This window comes from Larus michahellis, chromosome 2, assembly GCF_964199755.1.
Source record: "Larus michahellis chromosome 2, bLarMic1.1, whole genome shotgun sequence".
Taxonomy (NCBI): domain Eukaryota; kingdom Metazoa; phylum Chordata; class Aves; order Charadriiformes; family Laridae; genus Larus; species Larus michahellis.
Genome location: NC_133897.1, coordinates 37227220 through 37254718, shown reverse-complemented (window position 1 = coordinate 37254718; position 27499 = coordinate 37227220). Strand labels below are relative to the sequence as shown.

General features: G+C 41.4%; 2 protein-coding genes across 21 annotated transcripts; one reads left to right on the top strand and one right to left on the bottom strand.

Moving 5' to 3' along the window:
- Window positions 1–1002: 1002 nt before the first annotated feature.
- CBX3 (chromobox 3) lies at window positions 1003–13847 on the bottom strand. 5 transcript variants are annotated; one of them, XM_074574890.1, is made up of 7 exons: window positions 12530–12565; window positions 10238–10306; window positions 8869–8994; window positions 6830–6972; window positions 5086–5251; window positions 3599–3693; window positions 1003–1644 (listed from the first exon to the last, which is right to left on the bottom strand). In XM_074574890.1, the coding sequence occupies exons 3-7, from the start codon at window positions 8908–8910 to the stop codon at window positions 1518–1520; spliced, it is 573 nt and encodes a 190-aa protein (XP_074430991.1). In that variant the 5' UTR covers window positions 8911–8994; window positions 10238–10306; window positions 12530–12565; the 3' UTR covers window positions 1003–1517. The 5 variants fall into 5 exon arrangements, with proteins under 5 accessions (XP_074430991.1, XP_074430992.1, XP_074430993.1 ...); XM_074574891.1 differs by lacking the exons at window positions 8869–8994; window positions 10238–10306 and adding an exon at window positions 10809–10859 and having other exon boundaries at window positions 12530–12650; XM_074574892.1 differs by lacking the exons at window positions 8869–8994; window positions 10238–10306; window positions 12530–12565 and adding exons at window positions 10809–10859; window positions 11436–11629.
- HNRNPA2B1 (heterogeneous nuclear ribonucleoprotein A2/B1) lies at window positions 12782–26571 on the top strand. Of its 16 annotated transcripts, none has more exons than XR_012585496.1 (13): window positions 12782–12915; window positions 17783–17893; window positions 18844–18990; window positions 20498–20708; window positions 21011–21112; window positions 21202–21282; window positions 21801–21863; window positions 22314–22433; window positions 22695–22817; window positions 23857–23939; window positions 24091–25015; window positions 25257–25387; window positions 26225–26571. XR_012585496.1 is itself a non-coding variant. In XM_074574886.1 (11 exons), the coding sequence occupies exons 1-10, from the start codon at window positions 12886–12888 to the stop codon at window positions 23916–23918; spliced, it is 1050 nt and encodes a 349-aa protein (XP_074430987.1). In that variant the 5' UTR covers window positions 12782–12885; the 3' UTR covers window positions 23919–23939; window positions 26225–26571. The 16 variants fall into 16 exon arrangements, 7 of the variants coding, with proteins under 7 accessions (XP_074430987.1, XP_074430984.1, XP_074430986.1 ...); XR_012585494.1 differs by having other exon boundaries at window positions 21202–21291; XR_012585498.1 differs by lacking the exon at window positions 12782–12915 and adding an exon at window positions 13963–14363 and having other exon boundaries at window positions 21202–21291.
- Window positions 26572–27499: the final 928 nt, after the last annotated feature.

Sequence of the window (27499 nt, the reverse complement as noted above, 5' to 3'; positions counted from 1 at the left end):
TAATGATTTGTGAAACAGTATCTAAAAAACATCAAGCACAGGCTGAATTCCTTCCTGTGCTCCTCAGCACACCATATGAGTTTCCAGGAACACCCGTCTTTTTTTAACCTTCTAAGAAAACATAGCTGGGCAATCTTAACTGTCTCACCTAGGACTCTGACAGTGGCATATTACAGGATTCTTCTTTTTAGTCAAAAATTTTAAATTAAGGGGAATTCTGAAACAAGCTTGGCCATTGACATATGGAGAGAGGCACAGCTCAAGGCAAACCATACCACGGTCGTCAAAAAAGAAGGTGCGTAGATGAAAGCAAGGGAAAAGAGGAATGGCAACTGAAGAAGGGAAAAAGGCAACTTTGCTCCTCCCGAGTTCCCCACCCCTTCCTTCTGCCCTTCTGAAGGCATTCTCCAAGCAGCTGAGTAGAAGACTCATTTTAAAATTAAATCTGAAATAGAAACAAAGTCTTTTGTTTAAAGTAGATGACTGAAGTATCTTCATTAAAATATTTCCCTTCAAAGGCAGAACTATGTGAGTATTCTTCAGGCCATTGCCTGCAGAGTAATTCCATCCTAACTGCTAGTAACGCTATAGCCTTGTATTAAGACCTGAAATGAAAGCAAAGGCTGATACGGTCGACACATCAAATATTTCCTAGTATACCCTAGTATACCCCAAAGTCACTTGGCCTTGTGACCAGCAGCCATACCTAGGCAGCATGGTTGCTATCTGTGACTTAAACAAGTACCCAAAGCCCATTAATTTCACTGGCCCTTCCTGACTGAGCAAAACCGTGCCTCAGGTGTTGTTTACCGAAAAAATACAAAGAATCAGAGCCTGGTATTTGTCTAGTATTGGGATTACAGAGTAGCAATGGGGTAATATTAACTCACCAATCTACCCCAAAAAACCAACTTACAGTTAAATATATTACGAATTGAGAGCTTAACATATCAAAAGTTCAGAAATATCATACCGCTTCAAAAGAGTCACAGCCTATCAGTATAAAGGAAGAATATAAAACTATTTTATTGACCACTGTTCACCAGTATTTACAATAAAGTAAACAATATACAGTCTGATAACATTCAAATTACTACAAAGTTAGTTTTCACCCGGTCTTCTTGTGACCAAGTGATCCCAAATACTAAAAAGAATGATTCTACAGCTTGAAAGAGCTAGGTTTGGGGAAAGAAGATACATGCACATCAAGAGTATAGAAGACTACAAAACATCTGTGAGTTTGTTTAGACATTCAGTATGATTCTGTAATAACTATGGAAGTTTATGAATGTTTTAGAAAAGCTTTTACCTACTATGGAGGAAGTAGTATCAAATGCTCTCTTGTGATAAATGAAACAAGTTGCGGAAAGCTTTCCTTTACTTGCTGTTGATGCAAAACATACTACTTCAAAAAAATATCAAATTTGACTTCTTGTTAGAATGTATGCTTCTCACATTGCTAATAAATCAAATTTCAGGTTTTAATATTCATATATATAAAAAAGCAATGCAAACAATTATTGTGCTTCATCTTCTGGGCACGAATGCCAAGTTAGTCGCTCTTCATAAAAAGCGATTACGATCTGAGGACACTTCACGTTAGCTTCTTTGGCCAGCACGAGATCTGCCTCATCGGAGTCCTTCCTGATGTAGAAGAGAATGGGATTTAAGAAAAATGCATAATCATTAATTCAGTAAATTTAGCAGCTCTTGAAAGGTCATAAATTCTGAAAAGAATGTCCGCCAGGAATCAGTTTTCAGTATACCTTTTGCTACAGCTACCAAGAATTTCCGTGCAAGGTTTCATAGCTGTATTTTCCTGTTTGAAAGGAAAATGCAATTCAAAGGGAACCATTTATACAGTTACTTATTGTAGTATGTAATGAAAGAAGTTTAAAAGCCCTAATTTTGTCTTTTAAGGCATAATCAAAACTTCGAAGTGAGACTTTTAAAAATCAATAGCATTAGTCTTAAGAGGTGGTATTTACATCCAAATTATATTTACTGTTTATGCAAGTAACTTGCTGTATTTCATACTGTTATTCTTGAGGCTGTCTTGGGGTAATAAAAAAACCCCAAAACTTCCAGTCTGACATGCTTCAGATTCCATTTTGGAGTGTATGCTGCCTTTCCAACTCAGTTTTGTGCATACATATTAATATTTACGTTTGTTGCCTACAATCAATTACAAAAAACTAACCAACTGTGACTAAACAAAAAAAACTTCTGTACTTTTCCTTCGTATGTGATTTTGTCAATTATCACTACAGAAATGCAGACCGTCATGATTTGTATTTTGCAACTCTTCTAAGTCTCACATAAAATTTATAGAGAATTTGAAAAGGCAGAAGAGAGACAGATCTTCCACAGCACTAATCTCCAGCAGTCCAGGCACATCACATGACAAATCATTTCTCTGGAGAGCACCCAGTTTGACACCATTCAGAAAATTATACCCTTCTCAAAGGCTGTATAAAGCTATCACTCCTCTCATCCCACCACTATAAGAAATCTGACCCCCAGCAAATGTTAATTCAATCTCTTGTATTCTTAACACTGGAAAAAAGAATGAATTTTATCCTACTTGTTTACTGAAGAGACACAAGAAGTCTTCCATCAACAACATAGCTAATGAAGCCGGTCTCCTCCTAACCTCCCAACAATGCAAACTCGCCCCATCACTCTCCCCTCTTACTAGCCCGTAACAATAAACCTCTTCTTCATAGAATCATAGAATGGTTTGGGTTGGAAGGGACCTTAAAGATCACCTTCTTCCAACCCCCCCGCCATGGACAGGGACACCTCCCACAGGACCAGGCTGCTCAAAGCCCCATTCAGCCTGGTCTTGAACACTTCCATGGATGGGGCATCCACAGCTTCTCTGGGCAACCTGTTCCAGTGTCTCACCACCCTCACAGTAAAGAATTTCTTCCTAATATCTAATCTAAATCTACCCTCTGTCAGTTTAAAAGTGTTTTCCCCTTGTCCTATTGCTACATTCCCTCATAAAGAGTTCCTCCCCATCTTCCTGTAAGTGCCCTTTAAGTACTGGGAGGCTGCTGTAAGGTCTCCTTGGAGCCTTCTCTTGTCCATGCTGAAAAACCCCAACTCCCTCAGCCTTCATATTGTTTGTTCTTCATCTCAACCTCAGCCTCCTCCACTAGTTCGTTCCAATTCTCTATCCACTTCGTTGCATGCAGAACAGCTGGCACTACAGTTGGTTAAAAGACTGGCTATCCAGCAGCTGGCTTCTGCTTATTGAAACACATTAAGCTGGAGTTCTGCCTGACGTTCCCTCAGCAAGAACACTACTGAGATCCAGCTTTTCCATACAAACGCCAATTTTTCCATATGTTATCAGAATTTACCTTTCAAATTTCTACTTCTGTAAAACTGAACCAATAGAAGTTAACGTTATTTTGGTTTTGGAAGGAAGAGGGAATAAGTACTGACTATACAAGCTTTCTTTTTCTAAGAATACAAGGTTAATAAGGAGATCACCAGCTGCCTTACTCCTGAAATGAAGTTGGCTCATTAGCCTAAGTGCAACTGCCTGCCCTCCCTTAATATGGACAAGAACTGTGCATGCAAGACTTACCATTTCATGAGGAACATAAGCTCTCCACTGCTATCCGTAGCCCCAATTATCCGCTCAGGATCAAGACCCCTTGCAAACCCTCTTGGTTTATCAACCTATTGAGTAAGTTAGAAGATTGTTATCTAGTTTAAGATAAAAATCTGTTTTGGCACTAGAGATAGACATACACATTCTTGTGTGTGTGACTGTGTGTATATATGTATACGCACACGTATATCAGAACAAAAAAAAGCCTTACATAATTATATAAGCTATAATTACATATAATTGTCTAAAGATTACATTAATTTTATTTTTTCATGACTGATCTTCAGGCCAAGTCCTTTAGATGTACAGTAACAATGAAGGAATTTTATATCAATATTTCTAGCATTTATTTCTGAAAACTCAATAGATGAAACAAGTGACCTAAAAATCCTCATAACAGATAAACAAGCAAGCATGGCCAGTAAAAGCAACAAAAGAGGCAAAGCAAAAATGCACTCCCAGAAGTGGGAAAAACACATCCTTTTCAGCAAAACAACAGGCTTGGGCTGGCTTAAGCCAACCATGACACCACACCCTTGGGGAGTACCTCAAGTGGTATTATCATGGAATATCGTGACTACTTCCTGTATTAGTTCCTCTAGGTTCACAATATCCTTTTTGAGACGTGTCCACTACCGTATCAGACAAAGCCACACAACTGACTTTATATAGAAACTAAAATATTCTTTGTATTATTCATCAGCTATTCCTTCTGATGCCTTCCAACTTTTTAGACAGTAATCACACATCCAACAGCTGTCTTCAGTAAACCACTGACATTACCAACCAGTTTCATTTCAAAATGCTAGTTTGAAAGTTTATAGAGAAAAATGTGAATTATTGAACACATTATTATATATGCATTATTTTGTACTTATCAGCACTAAATTTGTCATGTTGTTCATTCATTTAAATTGTATGAGAAATCCAGGTCTTTAAGAAAAGGTAGGCTTTCTTCAGTCACCCTTTCTACTCCCTTCTCCACTATCATGTCTGGTCCTAATCTAAGTATCTGCATGGTCTTCACATTCTGCCATCTTGCCACTCATCTATTCAAAATCTTATTCTAAATACGAAAGCCAAAACAGAACTTCATCTTTGTTCCATTCATGAACGTTTTGCTCTTATACAAACTGACTGCTTAATATCATTCATTACTAACTCTTAACTTCTTAACCAAAATCTTACTTTCAGTTATTCAGTAAGCATCTTGAGACAATGCAAGAACTTTTAGTCATTATGTCAATCAATCTTTTACCCACCATTTCGACAGTCTCGTTAACCACCATAAATGATTACCCTTTTCAAACCACAGTTCCAGATGCTATGCAATTTTTACAGTTTTAAACACATGTTTGGTCTCATTCTCAGAGTCACAACAGGATTTTTTGGGGGGATGGGGATGGAGAGGTAGGGAAGAGACAGGAAAAACAAAGTTTGGCACATGAACATATACTTACAGAATCACGCTTTTTCTTTGATTTACTATCATCAGATTCACTATCTGACAAAGACTTTCTTTTGGCGCCATCTGTTTTTTCTTTACCAGCTTTCTGAGAGTTCAGAAAAGCTTCGATTAGCTCTGGACAGTCTAAGTTTTCTTCAGGTTCCCATGTGTTGTCAGCACTGAAACAAACACACATTTATATAAAACCAGGAAAAGAAGAAAAACATAAAACTAGCCACATGGCTCACCTTAAGTAAGTTAGTTTTTTTGTCATTATGTAAGGCAGGTTTCTTAAATTTACGGATGCTTATCTTGCCATCTTTATTAACTTTTGCGTGCTACATTTGATGACTGAAAGAAGCATGCTCTGCTAACTGTTGAAAACCAATGTTCTTAAAGTGGAGATACAGAATAAGCAGCTCCATTAATTCCTATGATCTGGGTGGAATCACCGGAGTTAAAACAAGCAATCCTCACCCTACCAAAACCTACCTATTCATTTAAACTGACTCCCTTCCATGGTTCCTCTAAAGATTGTTCACGCAAACAAACCATATGATATGAGCACTAAGATTTATGGAGAACAGAATGTACACAACACTTACTACAAAAAGTGTAAGTCTATATGTCTAAGCTTCTATATACAAGGAATGCTCTCAAAAGTTGTCTCCGAGGAGTGAGATCAACTATACCTAGAACTATCTCCCTCCTTCAGTTGACTACAGGAGGGAACAAAGAAAGGTTCCACGTCCAGAGGTGGGCACTGCAAATGTTCCACTGAGCGTGGATTTTGTTAACTAAAATTTTAAGAAGCCCATGAATGTTCCTTACAACAACTAAGCACCTCATTAGAAGTCCTCATGCACAAATACTGCCACAGCGCTACTGCACAAGCAGGAGGCCTATATTTTTTACATATTTTTACAAGTTCAAATCAGACCCTCGAATACTAAACACATTGTGTTTTGTGTTTATGCACTTATCACTACACAAATTTCAGGTGCTAGAATGCAGAATGTTGCAATACAATCACTTTGGGAGGTACGCAACAATTAGACTGCATATGTAACTACTTATGTCCAAATGCTAGATGCATCACCTTTTTTCAGCCAGTAATCTTCCAGTAAGTGTCACGGGAGGGAGGGAGGGCGGGCAAAGGCACAAATATGTGCCTTCTTTAACAATCAACTTTTTAAGTCCACTGTATGATTTTCTTGTGCTTCTGTAAGTCCTGGGAAAGAGACTCAAAAGATACCTTTCAGGTATGCCTAATGAAGGCAACCACGCCACAGAATTCCTTATGCAAATTCATCTAATTTGAGAGCAGTTCAGAAAAGTGAATAATAAGCCAACGATCTGCTTCAAATTCATCGCTTCAGAGCTGCCTACAATTTAAATCCCTGCAAAATTTCTTACTCAGAAGTAACATTCATTTCACCATATATATAACAACTGTCAGTTCAGCTTACCTTGATAGATACTGACACAAGCTAAATCAAAGAACAGTGGTAAAAGAATGATCACTAAGGGCTTGGTAAAAGTCTTGGAACATTTTATGTAGCACAAATGCTAAGCCACGTATCTTCTATTTTATTTTCATGCTTGACTGCCCAACTTGAATATGCATTTATGGATGTCCTTCCCTTGAGGTTCTTTAAAACGTATCCCCATCATCCAATCCTCTCTCTGCATAGTTATTTCAAATAAATGGTTAATATTTAGCATTCTATCAGAATAAAAAATAGGTAATGCCTTACTCCGTAAATCCTTTCCACTTCAAGTAGTATTCCACCTTTCCATTTACAACACGTCTGTCCAGGACTTTCTCCACAACAAATTCTTCAGGCTCTGCCTCTTCAACTTTTTTGCCTTTTCCATTCTGTTTCTTTCCCATTTTGTGCTACAAAAGAAATTCAGAATAACATTATTCATTCTTTTGCTTTACACAGTTACTTCACTGGCGAAATCCAACTTTGCTCAGTAAACAGCAAAGAATCATGTACTTATTCACACTAAAGCCAGAAGCTCAGACTCCTTTTACATTAGTGCATGTGGTCAGGTAACCTGAGCAAGACATGGTAATGTTTTGGGTTTTTTTCAGTTGCTTAATGAGATACCCAACACCAGTTTTTAAAAAGGTGAAATATTTTTGTCCATATACCGACTGCCTCTACTCCCCTTATAAATTAAATTCTCAGTGCTACATGCTCAAAAATTTACGAAGCTTCTAAAAGTTAACTCTATGCCTGTGAAAAGGCAGATGGCAAGAAACAGCATAAGGCAGAAGTAAAGAAAAGTAATAAGGGAACTATGAAAATGCATAAAATAGAAAAGGGATGGTACTCAAAAAAAGGTGGTTACTACCTTTTCCAAAAAACATGGAGAAGCTGATGGGAGCAAAGTTTATGAAGTATTGCTACAATAAGCAAAATACTCAATAATAACCCGTAACTACTGAATCGGATGCATGCTAGGAGCATTCCATTACTGCAGTCCCTTCTCATTCTTAGCCACGCACCGATGTAACTTACATTCAAACAGATGTCACAAAGGTGCAAAAATTTAAGACAGCTACACTTAAGTACAGCACTTAACACGTAAATGAAATTTTGCTAACTTAAAAAACTTTTAAGTGTTTTAAGTTTACATTTGATACTTCAAATAATATTATTTATGTTCTTAAAATAAATATTACATCCACATCATCCTCAAGGCATTCCCAGTTTAATAAGGCACAATTAAATAGTAATAGAAGGACACATTTCAGAATTTCCTTGTTCGTAATCTTAAAAAGGTTGGAACAAGCCTATCACGTTGTCATATCACATTTCTGGAGCACTAACAGACTAAAAGCAGTTTGCTTGCCATTTTGGACTGCACCTTATAAGGAAATTGTTAAAGTGGCAGCCATAAACTAATGGGAACAGTATTAAGCTCCTAAAACATATAGTCATGCAGCACCCTAAATCAAAGTGGACAGAACTAATTCCCCACTAACTCATTTCCTACAGAGCAGAAAGCAGACAAGCAAAAATCACAGGGAACCCCGATTTGCTTCATGGCCTTTTTCTAGTCCTCTCTAGAACTAATGTGGGTTAGTTTGAAAATACTGCAAAGCAATTTTGAAACTATCAAATTTTTAGACTTCGTAGAATTTTGTCTTGATGTGGTAAAAGGTTAAAAAAAAACCCCGTATGTTAGACATAAGAACTGCCTTCTTTTTGTAAACTGAAAATTTGAAGCAATTTTCTTTCCAAAGCCCTGTCTTTGTCCCCCTTATTTTTCATAATTTTTCCCTCCCTCCACAAAATAATTTCACTCTATTAGCAATAGATAAATTGAAGGTGCAAACAATGAAGAGAAGGTAAAGTTCAAGTTTCTCTTTCAAAGAGCAAGTTTCTCTACATGATTACATCTCATGTGACATTTGTTTTGATTTGGAAGCATAGAAGAGAGATTATCTAAAACAGAGCATGTATTTTCAATTAGATTTTAACTGCCTGCATATCCCAGGTGTATTTTGACCACAGCATTCATGACTGAAAAGCATCAGCTTAAGCACACTGGCTTTTTTTGCCTCCACGGGAAGAAGAATGTAAAACTGAAATTGAAGGAAAATAAAAACATGAAGATGTCCAACGCTTCTATGAGGGCAGCTTCTTTCAAGAAATGGAAGTGTGAAAAAATAGAAAGGGGTAGAGATGAGGAAAACAAACAAACAAAAAAAACAAAAAAAAGAAGGGGGGGGGAGGGAAGATACAGACTCACTATACCATAGTAATAACATTATAATTACTGGTGATGAGGCAAGCAGGCTACAAGTGGGGAACATCTCCATCTGTGTTCTCCGTTGGTCTAAAATTCTTTGATTCAGTGGAAGATTGTTTTCTGGTACTCTTTTCGGCTTCACTAATTCTTGTCACTTAAAGATAAATGTTTTGGATTTCTGTATCAAAGCAACAACTTCTTTTTACTTTCTAAGACTTAAGTATCTATATAATCTTCCACACAAGAAAATTAATGTCATGGGGGTCTGTATTTTTTTCTTGAAGTGCAGTAAGAAAAATCGAGAATATGTTGCTTTTTGTTTGAAATATTAGAGATTTAATTAGATCTTGTGTGCATCAGCACTGCTTTCCAAACTCTTGAGCCTTTCCAGCCTATTAAAATAATACTTGATTGCAGAGCCTGCAGAAACACTGAACATTTGTTAAAAACCTGTACATACTGAGATTACACAAGCCAATGAAAATCTCAACCATGTGAATGTGGTACCTGACTGAAGTTAAGGGGTACTAAATGTCCACTAGACCTCTGAAGCTGCCTTCTCTGCACGTTGTAAGCTGTAACTTCGGCATTTGACCACTGAATGCTCACTATGGCTCGTTTCCCCTTCTGCATTCAGAAGTCACATATGACAGATGCAGATCTGTGGATAATCACTCTTTCTTTGAGGGGTAAGATTAAAACACTGATGTGACACTGTGGTGACGGGTTTTAACATACGAGAGGTAACAAAATCGGAATTACAGTTCCAGAGCTACGCTATCCCTTAATACATTTAGGTTTTGCATGCAAATACATAATGAAGCAGAATTAGTTATGGTTCCCATGGGAACCATAACTGATTTTCCTGACCTGTTCAGCAAAATTCTCAACAACATCAAAAGATTAAAAATACTGCATTCACAGATTCTTTCCTCTCCCTAAGGCACCCCCTCCCTGGGCTGGCTAACTCCTTCTCTTCCTCAAATTAGAGAAAAGTGGGCAATCATTTACTAACAGCAAGTTCAGACATTCACCTTGGTGAAATCTTTTAAAATAGCTGGTTATTGTTACAATATAAAGGAAGGACTCCATTGCACTTACAAGCCAGGAGTTAATAGAAATTTTTACTACATCTCGATCTGGGTCAAACACTGATCATTTCAGTGAAGTTAAGAACAGGCCCTTTGACTGCATTATAAATCAGTTGTTCTGCTACCCAAATTTTGAACTGTAACACATGTATTTTTGCTTATTTCCCCGCCTCAACCTCAGATGCATCTCATCCTACACTTTTCCAGTTCTGCCTTTCAAAAAACTATGTGTCATTATTAGTCGAATGGTAACCAGCAACCAACTGCCCTTAGAAGTCCATATTTTAACGTCAAGCAAAGCTTTACAGGACTTGAGATCCATGAATGCATCATTAAAACCGTCCAGGAGGGGTTGACATCTGATAATCTCTGCTCCTATGAAATTCAAAGAAACTGTTATTTGTTTAAAATAATTTCAAAAGGCATCTTAACTATGCCACATCATTTCCCAATAATGTTATTTTTCATCTGTAAAAACTACCTTTTCTCAGGCAATTAGTTTTCCCCAAATACACTGGGAGAAATTAAATGAATACGTGATTTGGACTTTATCTTTTACATATATGATGAATTACATGGCGTGCTGAAAGGAGGCTAAAAAAATCCTTAGTGTTTTCTACTGTAGGACAGATGAAATAGTGCAGAGTCCTTTAATATTTATTTTTTCCCAACAAGTCTCATTAGAAATGGCAGATTTATTAAAGCCAAAGACAATGTCCTTTCTAGTAGCCTTACTTTCTGGATCTGAAATTTTGGTCAGAATAATGCTGGGGAGGGGAGATGTGGATGTATCTTTTAAATGGAGATGCCAAGTTATAAGTTTGAAGAAAAATATGTTGATTAAATCCTTATATACTTTAGGTGTGCATGAACTTACCAATGTAGTTTTATTGGAGGCCATTTTTATTGCAGACTTGCAGAGCTTTTACTAGAAAAATGCATGACAATTAAAAGGAAGTTTACGTTACTCAAAGAAAGGCATCCCAATACAAGCATGGTCCTTGTTCCAACCCCCATGTATTCATTGCATATAACATTTCTAATACGGATTAAATCCAGAACAAAAAGTAGGTTACTACTTTGTCCGGCATAACCCAGTAACACACCATTACGCTAGCCAGGACAAACGATACTGACAAAGCGGTATATAGGATTGAAAAAAGGTTTTTCCCAAGGCCTTCTAAGGCATAGAGATGTTTCTAGGGAAAAGGGGGAGGACCATCAGGGATGCTTATTTCCTTAAACCCAACAGGAGTTCAGATTCTAGCAGTTAATCGAGATATACCTAGGTATATTAACTGCGAATCTGGTGGGGAGCAGCTACATATCTGTGGTGTAATAATGAGCAACCCATTACTCTTACATTGTAGTAAATGCTTACAAACAGCAAATATTTATCTTAATGCAACTATAACGTTGCCTTCCGATTCTCAAGTTTGCAAGAATCAAGGTCCTAGAGCAACATTAACTCGGCTAAGCTGTACATGCTACATATTTAACCTACGCAAATGATGCTGAACACAATCCGTCCCCTTTTCCATGTCATTTCTCATACTGTCCACCTCCTGAGGCACGTATCGTCCCCGCCCCGCTGCAAACTACAGAACTGTTACAATTCCCCACACGCCTGGGGGACAAGGCAAAAGAGAAAGTCCTTCAAGGCCAGAAAACCGGCCTTCCTTCCTTCCGCCCCCCCCACCCCTCCTCCCCGGGGCTCGGCAATTCCCGCCCAATTCTCCCTCGACAAGGGGAGGTGGATTCTGGCAGCCCCCCCAGGCGGCGGGGGGCAGGCGAGGTGGGAGAAGGGCAGCGCCAGCGCCCCAGCGCCGAGGGGCCTGGCTTGTCCCCGTTTGAAAGGCAGGAGAAAGGGGGAAAGAAACAACAATAATAATGATAAAAACAACAACAACAAAAACCCCGTACCACCACCACCACCACCACCCCCACCACCCCCCCCAGAAAATAACGGCAGCCCTGCGGAGGCCTGCTAGGGGAGGCTGCGCCTCGGGCCTGAGGCGGGCACATGAGGCCGGCGGGGACGCCCTGGGCGAGCTAACGGGACCGCCCCGATCGGCGACGGCCTGGGGAAGGGGACCCGCCGCTCCCGCACCGGGGCAGCCCCAGCCGCCAGGGCTCCTTCACACGCCGCCTCCCCCACCCCGCCACGTTTCCCCCGGGCCCGGCACACGCCGCCGCCGCCGCCTCCTGGAGCGGGCAGGCCCCGGTGGCGGAGGCTGCCCCTCGGCGGTGGCGGGCTGGCTTTGTCTCCCGAGCGCCGCCGCCGCGCTGTGCCACTGCCCCCGCCCCCCAGCGCAGCCCTCCTTCCCCGCGGTAAAGCCCGCTCGCTCCGGGGCCCTCCCTCCGTGCAACCACCGGGGCCGCGGCCCCGCTCCGCCCGTTTACCCCCCGCCGCCAAGGAAGCGGCAGCCTATTGACCCGGGGGAAGGGGGGGGGGGGGGGGGGGCTGGCTGCGTCCCGCATCTCCCCGCAGGCGAGGCCCGCTCCGCAGGGGCGCAGAGGGAAGGGAGAGCCGGGTTGAGGGGGGAAAAGGAGGCGGCTGGAGAGAGAAAAGAGCGGGAGAGAGAGAAGGATACAGACTTCAATGGTGCCCAGCCGCTCGACTCCGCCGTCTCCTCCTCGCCCTCGCCCTGCGCGCACTGAGCAACGGCGACAACTGATGGGGGTTGAGGCGGGGGGTGGGGGAAGGAGGGCGGGGGTGGGTGGGGAGCGGCGGCGCGGCGCAGGGCGGGCGCGGCGGCGGCTGGCGGGGCTGGGCTGGGCTGAGCCGAGCAGTGCGCGCCGGCGGCTGACGGGGCACAGAGCGCAGGACGCCGCCGCCTACGCGCCAGCTGCAACCTCCGACCGTCGTCGCCGCCAGCCACAGGAGGGGGGCCAAGACGTCTCTCCAACGCGGGGCTAGCGCAGGACCGCGCCAGGCGTCCAAACGAAGGAAGATGCCTCGCGGCGACAGAGAAAGCGACTGGGTGAGCCGGCGGGCGGGGGGGAACGGGCCGGCAGCGCCCGGTAACTGCAGCCGCCATTATGGCCGCCGCCGCCATGAGGGCGCGTTGGGCCGGCGCGGACGCCGCCCGCCGCGGAGCGAGGCCCACGGTCGGTGCGGGAGGGCGGCCCCGGCGAACTCCCCCTACGTCCCTTTCCCGGGAGCGGGAGCGCCGGGGTGGGTTTGAAGTTCGTCGCGGCGTGGCCCCGTTTGGAGCGCAGCCATTTCCCGCGTTGCGGCGGGGAGGCCTAGTCGTTAGCCAGGGGCTCGGAGACACTTTTATTAGTAGGGGAAGGGATCGGAGTCGGCTGGGGAGGCTTCGCTCCGGGTGGATCCGCGCTGGCTTTCCCCGGGAGCCGGGTGGGGGGGAAGAAGAAAAAGAGGGGGCGGGAATAAAGGAGCAGCTCTAGCGCCATTTCCCCGCTGCGCGGGGCGGCAGCACTCACCCTTTGTCGCGGGGCGTGCGGGGCCGCCGAAGAGCGGAGGCAGGGGAGGGAGGAGGGAGGGAGGGAGGAATGGAGCGCCGATGGCGGCGGTTGCGGGGCAGAGCGGAGTAGGCTGCGGCGGAGTCCGCTTCCCTCCGCTGGCTCCCCCGGTGTTCCCCCCACCCCGCCGTGTGCCGGCACTGGCGCCAAAATCTGGGTGGTTATCACTTCCTCCGGCCCGGGTGGAGGGGGAAGGGGACAGGCCGCCGACAACGGGGCGGGGGAAGAGATTTCGGGGGTGCTCCCTGCCAGCACCACAGGTGGAGGGTAGCGCGGAGGGGGTGCGATACGAGGCCGCCTTGGTCTAATTATAACCCCTCGCTTTGAGCCTTCGGGGCCTTTCGGCAATTTCCGGAAAATAAAAAAAAAAAAAGGCGTCGCTCTGCTAGTCGTGATCGGGGCGGTGTCGGCTATGCTCGGGCACGTATCGCGAGTTTTTTCTGTTGGCGGAAATTGCCGAACGGGCTCGGGTAGTCGGAGGGCTGCGGCGTCCGTCTGGCCGGAAATTGCCGAGCGCCCTCCGAGCTGCGGCCCCGCCTGCTTCGGCAGGTTCCGGAAATTGCCGAAGCGAGACGAGTGGGCTCTCATTCCCCCTTCGGCTCTTTCCGGCGGCTGCCGAAGCGGATAAGCTCGACGACGACGGCTCCTTCGGCTCATTTCGGAGGCGGCCATTACTAACGGAGTTGATGGTTTTTTTATTACGTGATAAATAGCACGTAGGGGCGTTATACAGAACTGCTGCCCCTGTGGAGATATTTAAGCTCCCGATTCGAGCGTTATTTTATTTTTTTAAACGGAAACCTCGGAAGCGAGCCTGGGGTGGAGGAGGAGGAGGGCGCTAGCGCTACGTGGAGCTGAATTTCAAATTACGTAACAGTTAAGGCAGCCATTACTGACCAGTTGTACGGTACTCTCGAGCAGGAAAACGTTAACCATGAAGAATATGGTACGTGAAAAGGGGAAATTCAGAGTTTGCTTTTAAGGAGGGCGGCACGTTTGGTTATGCGTAAGGAGTGATTGATTTTTATATATTTTTTTTTTCCGGGTGTGGGGCGTTACGAGCGGGCTTGAGCCCCGGTCGGCGCAGGTCTGGCTGCCGCTGCCGGCCCCGTGGGTAGAGGGGCTGGATGTCTTTCGGCAGAGATAAGCGTTAGGAGCGGGGAGGAAGGTTCTGGAAGCGGCGGTTGGGGCTGGTGCGCAGCCCCAGGGAGGAAGGCGGAAGCCGCGGTAGCCGTGCATGGCGGGTGGCGAGCTCTTGCCGTACCCGTTAGCCCAGCTGCCGTGAAGGGCTGGAGGAGGGTGGGGGGCAACACACGGCGATGGAGGTCAGTCCATGCGCCATGCGGGGAGTCGTCTTTGCCCTGCGAGATGCCGGCCGGCCGGGGCGGCGCTGCTGGTAATGGCGGTGGCGAGGGGGAGGGGTAAAATGGCGGCGCCGAGGCTCGCTGCTGCGGGAGGCCGTGAGGATCGCTCCGAGGGCGAGAAGGCGAGTACGGCGGGAGGGTCTGCAAGGCGGGCAGGCAGGCAGTTCTAGTCCTCTAGTATCTGCGGGGGCGGGAAAGAGCGCTTGCAGGCTCTTCCTGGTGCCGTGTGTGTGTAGGTGCATACTAGAAGCGGTTGGCAGCACTTGGTTTCTTTTTAGCCCGAGGACCCTGGTGTTATTTGTTTTTCCTTCTCTCTCTTTTTTTTTTTTTTTTTTTTTTTTTTTTCCCCACCTGGGATCGGTGCTTCCAGAAGTTCTTTCCTTTCCCGCCGCATCTCCGTCCCTGGAGGCGACGGCTGCTTCTGGGCGCCATTTTCCCCTTCTAGCTGCGGGGGCCCCTGTTTTGCTGACATCCGCCACATGGCGGAGCCGGCACGGTAACCGCTTTGCTCCCGGTAACATCGGCTGGCGGGGGGAGGGGGAGAACCAGGCTGTTGAGATTGCGAAGCCCTGTAGAACGTATAGGGGCTAAAGGGGCGCTTGGATAGTGAGGGTAGAGAGAGCAGTGACTTTTTAGTTTGGGACCGGTGACCCTGGCTTTGCTTTTGGCGGGCCCAGCCATAGTAGTTCAGAGATGCCGCATTTTTCTTACTCGGGTTCTTAACGCCGCAGAAGTCTGTGGTCAGCCTGGGGTATTTGTGCACACGTTATGGCTATATGAAATACATTTCCTTGCTCTGATGATGAATTTTCCAGCAAACGGTAAGTAATTTTCCATCCTTTTGAAGTGTTGCTTTAAGCCGGTGAAGGAAGGCTTAAAATAAGCGCTAATTAAGATTTCCTCTTGCACCACAGAGTGTACTATGGAAATCTTGAAAGAGGTTTTTCTTCCGGCTTTTATGTTGTGGGCCTTGGCGGGGGTGGGTTGTATGTGTGGGGGCGTTGTTTTTGCCAAATGAGGATTTTCATCAAGATTCTGAAAGGGACTGGAATGATACTAATTTTTATCGTACGTTTTAAAGCTTCAGCATAAACTTAAGATGGTCAGAGCTCTCTGGACCCTGGAGATTAATGCTAGACTAACCAGAGCTTCTTAAAACTGACCTGTTTAAGTGTATATTTACACTGTGCGTGTATGAGTGGAACAACATGTTTATGATACTTTCACACAGTGGTTTTAATTGAAGAACTGGTAGTGAATTTTGTTACTCCCGGGTCCTGACGTGTGGTGCCTAGACGTTGTTCTGGGTAGGGCATAATTTGCTCGGTTCTCATATTTTTATAAGAATATAAAAGTGCATTATTAGATGCACGGCAATCAAGTATATAGGAAAAAGTGTCTTTTGTGGGCGTATGAAGCTAGTGAATAGTCCCTAGTCTTCAAGCAGAACTGAAGTAATTTGAAGGGAAGACTTTTTTGGCGGTATCATTGCTTAAAATGATTTCTCTGCTAGCCTACTCAAATTAATAAATGATGATACGATTTTGCAGCATATGACCTTTTAGTCCAAGTCTGGTGTGCAACATCCTTTCCTTTATTCCTTTTAAGAGGTGAGGTGAAAGGAAACTTGACGTGAGTTGGCTGCTTTTAAACTCTTCTGTCTAATTTTGCTTGCCTGTACAAGGAGGAGACTACTAGTTTCCTCTTTGTTCCCTCAGAAGAAAAAATACTGGACAGCAGATTCCAAGTGTTCTTAAGAGACATTTAAACTGATTGTTCTCAAATACAGTATTGGGGGGGAGGGAGGGGGATTTTATAATGGTTGACATCCTTGTCAAACTGCAGTATCTCAGTTTGGTGATGCATTTTGAACAAAACCTGATTCTTAATGCCTACAGTAATTGTCTTCCTGTTACATGCATATCTGAAATCTTAAAATTTGTGGAAGGGGACTACTTTCTAGTGCATTTTAATTGTTGTGCTTTGACATGAAAATTGCAAAATTTATGATCTAGTGATGCTTTTGACTATAGAAAATTGCAATGCCTGCTTAGTATAAGAAGTTAGTATAAAAGTATTTTTTAAGCGGTCGAGGTTGGAAGGTTGTCCTTCCTGCTTCGGTATGATATCACATACAAAATAGTAAACGGTAATACCTTATTATTGGTTCTGTGGTTGTTTTTTAAATGATGTACTTGTCATCACAGCAGAAAGTTCTGCTGAAAAAGTGCAGTGATAAATTCTCTGAAAGATAATGGAACAAAATCTTACCGAAAGCATAATTTATGTTGGTGAATACGTATGCAAAATATGTATTATTTGTATTTCTGTCATAAAGGGAATCCACTTAGTTTTGATACTGCTGCTGTTGAGGGTGGATAGGTTTACCGCTAATTCCAAAGGTGCAGGATCCCAGATTAATTTTACAGGTGCTCTGGCTTTCATTTATTTTAATAATTAATGAGAAAATATGAATCAGTGACCTGTTCTAGAACATCTTTAGCTGTATCTTCATTGTTTTGGTTGTTTTTTTTTAATGCCTTGGGTAAATAGCATGATAGTATTCATGTACAACAACTTCCGCCAGAATGTTTTTTAAAAATAAATGGCAACTGGAATAGAATCAGACAGTATAAATTAATTTGTGTTCTCTGTAATGATAACTTTCAGGTTTGTTTTTATTTTCCTTTTCTTTAAAAAGCCTCTCCTAAAGATCTTTGAGAAGACCATTCTGGAAGTCTTTGAGTGTGGCCCCTTGTTCTTAGTATTTGGAGGGACAGATGATGGGAAGAAGCGCATTATTAAATCTGTATCATAAAAGTGTGCCCATAGAATTGCGTAAATTGCTTAATTTCATGAATAGTCCTAGAACATTTAGAAGGGCCAAGCCTAATTTTGAAAAAAATAGGTCTTACTGAAAGTTTTTGACTTCTGAAAGTTTTCTGCTGGTGCAGAAGGGGTATTGTTAATTATATTAATGTAATCTTCTTTTCTGTGATAGAGGGAAAAGGAGCAGTTCCGCAAACTGTTTATTGGTGGCTTAAGCTTTGAAACAACAGAGGAAAGCTTGAGGAGTTACTATGAGCAATGGGGAAAGCTTACAGACTGTGTGGTAAGTTTGGCATAGTAATACGCAATGATGGCACTGAATGTTTAGAAATTGCAAAAGTTGGGAGTTTATTTTCTGGGTAGCTTAATGAAAAGATGGAATATTAAGTTTTCTTAAGTATACAGTTGGTTGGTTTATACGTAATTTAGTCCACTGAAGCTGTGTGCAGACTTGCCCTTGCAAACTCTGGTGATAGATTTAGGGAGTATTCACAGTCTGTTTCCTGTAAAGTCTCCCAGGTTATCTCTAAACACTGATCTCACCAGTTTAAATTTTAAACTTGGGCTCCATTGGCTGAAGTGCATTAGGGAGTGCTTACACAGAGCCCTGTTACATCTGTGTGATTGGTGACGTTTGGCAGAAAGCTGATATTGGGGTAAGCAGCCTCAGTAAAGCTGGGAAGGGATGTCTTTGTCTTCCATTGTCACATCTGGATGTAATGTTGGAAAAGACCCTCAAGATCAAGTCCAACCGTAAACCTAACACTGCCAAGTCCACCACTAAACCATGTCCTAAGCGCCACGTTTATACGTCTTTTAAAGATCTCCAAGGACGGTGACTCTTGCAGAAGTTCTTTCACCGAATTTGTTTCGGGAGCAGTAAATGCATATTTCATAACACAAATTTGAAGTCTGTGATCTTCAGAAAGCTTAATTGAAATTATATCTTTGGTTCTCTTTTTTTTTTTTGAGAAAACGTATATAAATGTACATCACCAAGATAGCAGCGTTTCTGAGTTACAGCTAGAGTCTTAGAGGACAATGGTTTTAATTTTTGTGGCACCAAGCAGGTGCTGTTCATGTACTTATTCAGCATAACCTGCTACTTTATTATAACTGTGTTTTGAAATGAAATTAAGGCAAATGTAAATTAAGATTATGTATTTTCTCCAGATGTTGTTAGTGTTAAGCTTTACATGAGACAGGTAGAAATTGTTTATTTATTATTTTTAGGTAATGAGGGATCCTGCAAGCAAAAGATCAAGGGGGTTTGGTTTTGTAACATTCTCCTCCATGGCTGAAGTAGATGCAGCCATGGCTGCAAGACCTCACACGATTGATGGAAGGGTGGTTGAGCCTAAGAGAGCTGTGGCTAGAGAGGTAAGCATGGCTTTGAAAGCAGATACTTTTCATGCTTTGAAAAAGGAATCTCTGTTTTGGTCGGACAGTTATGCTTTGTTCTTGTTTGAAATTGCCTGGGTTTAAATTCTCTAGTTAAAAGGCCGTAGTTGAGGCACTTCTTCCCACGCTTTTGGTCTGTTAAATGACACTACTACAAAAATGTCTGTTACTACACTGAATTATTGAGTTACTCTGGTTGTAGAATCATGTCTGCGAGCGACGCAACTGGAGTCTGAAAGTACTGTTAGTGAAAACGTGTTGAATATCTGTAATTATGCAAATTCCAAACTAACTCTTCGTTGGAACGCTTACTGTTACTAAACTTCCAATTAATAAACTCCTGTCAACCTCTCCTGGCTCTCTTCCAGGATCTTTTTTGGTATTTCCAAAAGGTATGTGACCAAAGTGACTAAAAATAGAGAATGCAGTAGGGAAGCTCTTCTTTTTTCCAGTGGTAGTGTGCAAAATAATTTAGGACTACTCTGGTTCTAGCCCCAGACATACTTGGTTTTAAACTTCAGGGTACAGATTAGGTGTGTGCAAAGGAATGCAGTGCACCTGGAAACTTCAGACAAGTTACTGTGGCACAGAGGTCCTTGAGGAGCAAGTGCAGGTTCTAGCTGACTTCTCTTTACCATATTGTGGGAGCTCTGGGAGGATTTACCAGTTCAAGGTTGGACCCAGTTGTTTAATGCATTTGGACTGATGAACTGTAACTGAATGAGCTGTCCCAGAGGTCAAGGGAAATTGTAACCATGGGTACCCCTGTTAGCTATCCCAGTTTTTCCCCATACCCTGCGGAATGCGGGGTTGGTTAACATTTGGGAGAAGGTAATTAGAACAGCATACGTCCACACTGTTCCTACACACAAAGCTATTGCTAAGCTTGAGGAGTAAGTCATTCCTACCTAGTACAGCAGCTTGGATATCATGTTCAAAGTGTCAGAGTAACCCGTGAATATAAGGAGTTGTCTTCATATTTTGAATAGGGCTTAAAATGCATAACTCTGGATTCGCTGAGGTTGAAGGACCTTTGCTGTTGATACAAGTGGAATGTGGGCTTCACTGCTGTTGGGGAAATGGGCAGAGAAAGCTGACATCTTTATTTCAATTATAAAAATAATACTGTAGTTTAAGTTATTAAATACTTGCCGTTCTTTCGAACAGTTGGATCTTACATTTTCTTTAACTATCTTTAAAGGCTTTTTCTTTACTTCTATGCGTGTCATAGCACTTTCATCTGTATCTTTTTCAGTGCTTTCAAGGGTTTGACATAAAGGAGGGGAGGAAAAACCTCCAAATTACCCCATGTTACTTCCCTCCCTGAAGGCGCCCCAAGTAAGGTTGCAGGGACATGCATCATAAGAGGGCTACCTCAGTGCTTGAAAAATCTTAGGTTTTGAGTATTCCATTCCTGAAATTGTGGTGAAATAGTGGTTTGTGAAGTTGATTTTCTTTGTGGTAATTCAAAGGATTCTTTTAACAGGAATCTGGAAAACCTGGTGCTCATGTTACTGTGAAAAAACTATTTGTTGGTGGTATTAAAGAGGACACCGAAGAGCACCACCTTCGTGACTACTTTGAGGAATATGGAAAAATCGACACTATTGAAATCATTACTGACAGACAGTCTGGTAAAAAGAGAGGGTTTGGATTTGTTACATTTGACGACCATGATCCTGTGGATAAAATTGTATGTAAGTAAGCTTCATTTCACTCTTCTGTTTGATAGTGCTAATCCTTGCAGTTATGGTAATTGTGTAAAGCTAAACTTGAGCTATTTGCTACATCGTAGTTTGGTGAATTGTGCGGGAACATGTATTTTAAATAAGTACTGGCCTCTATGCTTAAAAATTGTAAAGTATTTTGGGTTTTTTAAATCGTAAGGAATTTGTATGGATTATTTTGGAAATCACATATTTTTTGGAAGCCTGATATTCTTATTTGTTACCAGATCAGTATTTAAACGTTGATGGTATTTTATTTGATGTGGTTACAGTGCAGAAGTATCACACCATCAATGGCCATAATGCAGAAGTAAGGAAAGCGCTCTCTAGACAGGAAATGCAGGAAGTTCAAAATTCTAGGAGTGGGAGAGGAGGTATGTACAAGTAATGGTTAATTGTTTGTGGTTGATTTTTGTGTTCGTTTTCCATGATCTCACTGCTTATACGTGTTAAACCGTTATAGGGAACTTTGGTTTTGGTGATGCACGTGGAGGTGGTGGCAACTTTGGTCCAGGACCTGGCAGCAATTTCAGAGGGGGAGCCGGTAAGACAGGCATGTTTGTAGCTTTTTTTTTTTCCTTATTTATACTGTCTTTCTGGTTCTGGGTAACTTTGTGAGCTACTGCTGTTGAATTAAAATGCAGCTGTATGAGTTAGAGAATTTTGGGGAAAAATAATCTGCGAACCTCTTCTGTAGCATACAAATTGATTATGTGGATGTTCAGTAAAATGAACTGATTTTTTTTTTTAAGGATTAACCTAAACTTAACAAATGTTGTAAGGAATCCAGAGATTTCTCATCTGTAATTCTATGCAGCACTTGCCTGACCTTTGCAGTGGAAGGGCTGCATACAAAATTAAAACTGGGTACCTCATAAATGCAAGAAAACAGAAGATGTAGAGCAGTGATTGCATGTGTTATTTCACATATGTTTTTCTAAATTCAAGTGTACGTCTGCTTAATCAGTCTCTGAGATTTGGTCCTTAAGGTCATGAGGATTTGAGAATTCGCTTAGTTTGCTACAGATGAGTTGAAATACTTTGGGTTTTTTCTCCCAACAGATGGATATGGAAGTGGCCGTGGATTTGGTGACGGGTATAACGGCTATGGTGGAGGACCTGGAGGTTAGTTTACTGTGGTGGTTTTTCTCTCATACAGAAACATTTTTATGCACACTTAACATTTGTACAAAATTTATATTGGTTTATGTTAGTTTGGTTGGCTTTAAGAAGCACAGGTGGCTGTTGGCTCACGTTAAAACTTCATATGGCGTATTTTATGGTTATTTCTCAGACAGCTATGTTTCTTCTTTAGAATAGCAGTATTTCTTAAATTTTCTGGAAAATCAAGATTTTAATTAAGCCTTTTAATTGAGGCTTTTTGGCAGTCTGGTGGGTTTTGGTCACAATTCAGTTAGGGTGGGAGTTGGTCTGTGCCTTGAAAAATAGCATTCATAGGAATTTCTTTACAAAACTCCTTCCCCTTTAGTCTTCTAAACAAAAATACTCTCTGATTCTCTAATTTGATTGTCTTCTACACTGAAAAGTTTATTCTAAAGGATTGTATTGTCATAGGTGGCAACTTTGGTGGCAGTCCTGGTTATGGAGGAGGAAGAGGAGGATATGGTGGAGGAGGACCTGGATATGGCAACCAGGGTGGGGGCTATGGAGGTGGTTATGACAACTATGGAGGAGGTAACCTACTGGCTTGAAATGACCATGCATTTCATTTGTAAATTAGTGCAAGTCATTGGAGATTCGGGGAGGGGGAATGTTGTCTAAGGAAGCTCTTGTTTTCCACACGGTATGAAAAAGCAGTTCGTTGCATACACTGCTGGAATACCTGTGCAATTTTGTACTTCATTTAAAATTCTAATAATAGATAACTTTGTGAGTGCCATATGTGTTTTAGCTCATGTAGATAGATATTTCTCCATTTTTGTATTGATAATGCAGGCAATTATGGAAGTGGAAACTATAATGATTTTGGAAACTACAACCAGCAACCTTCAAATTACGGTCCAATGAAGAGTGGAAATTTTGGTGGCAGCAGGAACATGGGGGGACCATATGGTGGAGGTATTGTATATGTCCTGACCTGTCTTGGACCCGGAGTGGGTGGGCTTTAGTTTTTTGGAGAGGTGGAAGATGGGACAAGGGGTAACTGGTTTGAACTAAAAGAGGATAGATTAAAATCAGAGGTAGGGAAGAAATTCTTTATGATGAGGGTGGTGAAACACCGGAGCAGGTTGCTCAGAGAATGTCCCATCCCTTGGAGGTGTTCGAGGTCAGGTTGGATGGAGCTTTGAGCAACCTGATCTAATGAAAGATAGCCCTGTCCATGGCAGGGGTGTTGGAACTAGATGACCTTTAAAGGTGTCTTCCAGTCCAAACCGTTCTATGATTCTAAGCTTGATATGTAGAAATTGTGTAACTTCTGCAATAGATGGACTGCAGTGCCCATGTTCTTTCTGCAAGTTGGCTACAATTTCTCATCTTGAGACCGTAAAGCTTGTCTTGGGGAAAATTATTGTTACTGTTTTTGAGAAGATAAACATCAAGATACTAACTTTTCAAAAATATTATTAAATGTTTAGCAGTTCCCAGTCGGTAAAGCTTTTAGCCAAGTTTCATGTTCTTTGCTATCAGCTCACATTATTTGTAGAGCCTAGTTAATGTCCACTAAACATGCTGGGATTTATCCCCCTCCTCCCCCGCGCCCTGCCTTTTGTTGTAGTGTAATTTTTTTTCTGACACTTTTTGCTTTTTGTTGTCTAAATATTACTTAATATGGTGTGTAAACCTGGTGAAATGGAGACTGAAAATTGGAAGTCCTTTCTTGCATGGTTTAGCATGCAAATAAAGTCAGCCTTCACAGGCTCAACACAGTACAGTGTACCAAATTACGTGTGACACTGTTGAATTTTCTAAGATGTCCGTATGCAGTTCTTGTGGCAGTTCTTGGAGGTTATTTGGAGGAAGACAGTGAAATGTTGAAATCTTTGTATATGCCATCTCTGGAAATAAAGTGGATGTTAGTCTTCATACAGAATCAAAAGCGTTCCTAGACTTAAAAATGTACTGATGTGTAACTGTTCTGGTTTTTGTCTTTCTGCAGGAAACTATGGTCCCGGGGGCAGTGGAGGAAGTGGTGGATATGGAGGGAGGAGCCGTTACTGAGTTTCTGCAAGCATGCCATGGGTAAGTATGTTTTTAAGTGTTAAAATTGCAGTGATTCTTGAGAGTAGCTGCAGGAGTTAAAAGCTTTTTAGGATATTATCTTTCCTTTAAAAAATGGTTAGATGAATAATTTCATAACCTATTTTTTTACTCTTTACTTCTGTTGAAACAGGCTTCACTGTATAAATAGGAGAGGATGAGAGCCCAGAGGTAACAGAACAGCTTCAGGTTATCGAAATAACAATGTTAAGGAAACACTTATCTCAGTCATGCATAAATATGCAGTGATATGGCAGAAGACACCAGAGCAGATGCAGAGAGCCATTTTGTGAATGGATTTGGATTATTTAATAACATTACCTTACTGTGGAGGAAGGATTGTAAAAATGCCTTTGAGACAGTTTCTTAGCTTTTTAATTGTTGTTTCTTTCTAGTGGTCTTTGTAAGTGTAGAAGCATTCCTTTGATAATGTTAAATTTGTAAGTTTCAGGTGACATGTGAAACCTTTTTTAAGATTTTTCTCAAAGTTTTGAAAAGCTATTAGCCAGGATCATGGTGTAATAAGACATAACGTTTTCCTTTTAAAAATTTAAGTGCGTGTGTAGAGTTAAGAAGCTGTTGTACATTTATGATTTAATAAAATAATTCTAAAGGAAATATTGTGTAATTTTAGATTTTTTTTTTAATATTGTAAAATAAGGCAAGGAGTGGGTAGTATAAGGTCCCACAAATAATATAAAGCTATTGTTGTACATGTAAAATTAAATGCTGGTCAGAAAAAAGTATGTTGTCTGTAAATGATCAGGTTTAAAATATCTAGATAACTTAAGGGATATCTCTGCAAGGAGAAACACCTTTTTAGATCTTTTAGATGCTGCTTCTTCAATGGCAAGGAAAGGAAATATCCCCAGCGAGGTACTCTTCCAGGGACACAGGTCTAGTACAAGAGAACTCTTGAAAACGTCACTAAGTTCAGCCAGTCTTAAAAAGCTGCGCTGTATTTCTGCAAAGCTTTAACTACAGTAGTTTATAAGGATGCCAACGAAGGCTGAGGGTGTAGAGCAAAATAGTTCTAAGCTTCAGTTAAACTTCTTTAGGTAAGATCTTATTTACTTTTCCTTTCTTAATGTTCCAAAAATAAGAAACTAATATTGTATGACAGTATTCTTTCAGTATAGTGATTATCATTATGTAGTTTAACATAGCAATGAATTGAGTTAACAATTACAAATTGCAAAGAAATTTGTGAATCCTGTTTTCTTGTATTATTAAATTTATTACAAAGAAATTTTTGTTAATTTCAGCTACTTAACATATTTTTTTCCTACTGGAATCTAGCTATGATATGAACCCTGGACAAGCATAGACTGCTGCCACTGTACACTGCTACAGTTGAACAAATGAGACCTGCAAGTGTCCATTAGTAAAGCTTTGCAAGGGTTCCATCCCTGGTGTTGGTAGTTAAAATGGTAGGTCACAAGTTAATTAAATCATACAACTTTATTTTTGCATCCTGCAACATTTTATTTTTTCTTGGGAGTCTATGCATTATGGTGGTTGCAAGGTAATGCAATGAAGGTAGTTCTGTGCTGTTGAAAATGAACTCTGTTATGTGTCTTGTCTACTGTAATCGATTTTATATAACGCGTTTCATCCTGAAGGTTCCCAAGTAACTGTAGACTGTTTACGTGTAAGGAAAAAAATTGCACCACAGAATACATCTGCCTCTGTGAAGGAATGTGTCGTCCATTCTTTTAACAACTGCATAAGCAGTTCTTTAGGAGGGGAAGTGAAAACTTCAAATGAAACTGCAGGTGGTATTTCAGAAGTGTACAATGTAATTACGTAAATTGGAATTTGGCTAGAATGTCGAGGTTTCCACCATTTTTTATAGTTCTTGCAGCTAATAAACCTTAGTGCCAAATTCAGTCAGCCTTACTCTCACTGCATCCAATGTTTGCACCTCAAATTAATGAAAATTCATCAAGTTATGAGCTACTCAGAGTAAGGGTGGCATACTCTACTAGATTTGGTTTTTAAATAAAAATCAACAAAACCCATCAAAAAAAAAATCAAACCACAAAACCAAAAAAAATGCCCTAATTCAAAGTTCCATTGCCTTTAAAAGGCTACCCAGTGAAGAACGTGGACTCAGCTAACAAAAGTCCTGTTCCTTTTGTGTTAGACACACCATTGAACTGCTTATACTTCTTTTTTTTAAAAAATGGCTGAAGTTCCCCTATTGGTAATTTGGTTTAGACATATGTGATAAACATCTTCAGATACACTTTTTTTTTCTTTGGCAGGAAGGTGCCATGCTGCAGGTAACTAATGAAGAAGTGGTCAACCACAGAAACGCTTCAAGAAATAAGAAATTCTGTATCATCAGAAAATAGTTGTTTTTGCTGCCTTCATTAAAAATCTAGAGGTTAAATGAATACTGATAAAACATCACAATTAGTACAGCTCCCTGTAATGCTGGGTTTTTTTAAATTATAGTAATAATGTCTTGTAAACCTTTCGAATAAAATTCAGATTCGTTAGGACAAACAAATCACTAATGTTAAAATAGCAAACATTCTGTGAGTAGAAAGTTTAACTACATATTTTTATAACTTTCATAGCTTTAAAATAAAGTATTTTTTATACCAAAGTAGTTTTAGTGTAATGCTTAATAAAACTTAGTGTGTGTCTAACATTAAATAATGTTTATGTGCAGCTTTTAGACCCTTTCTTGATTTGAAACATTCCATTTTGAGGTGGATTTAAAACAAAGTCAACTTGGCAAGTGTATTCACACAACTTGTGTCTCTGACCATAGGCATCTGTTCTCTGATGGGAGAAACAGTGCTACAAATTAAAAATGCTGTTCTCTTTGCTGTTGGACACAATTGCTTTAAAATAGCTTTTTGGCTGTGTTTTATATCATTTTATAAAATACCTCCTCCTTTCCTGTTAATGCAACTAACCACTTAAGACAGTCGGTCAAAATGTGGTAGGGCAATAGCTTTATCTTCTTCACCTGTAAAGAGCTTTTAGCATCAAGAGAGAAAGACTGAATGGAATGTAGAGTTCCTGCTGTACCAGAATTGTATTACTGATAGTTGTATCTTCTGGGGGGGGGGGGGGGAAACACAATCAAGAAAGCAAAACCCAAACCGAACTCAAGTGTGAGCTTGGGAAAGCTTCAGTTGTGAATGTATTTGAGGGAAGGCGTCTGCAGTCTGTACTGTTTTAAGCTGTTGCCAGCATACACGGTTTATTCTAAACTTGAAACTTATATACTTAGCTTTGGCAGAATCATCGTGTCTTTAACCTTCTTCGTAGAATTCAAAAGTATTATTTAAGGATTCACATGTGATTTTTTTTTTTTTCTGTGTTTCTTAAGTTGAACTTCGAAATATTTGCATAGGTTACCAGTGGGCTGCAACGGAAGCAGAAAAAGAAGGCGCACAAAATCTGCTTTACTTTCTTCTTTCCAACAGAACGAGTTGACCTGTTGATAAGGAATTGTCCTCCTTTCCTGGAACTTAAATGCAATTAATGGAAGTTTTTTCTTTACAGTTGCCAAGTCCCCATTC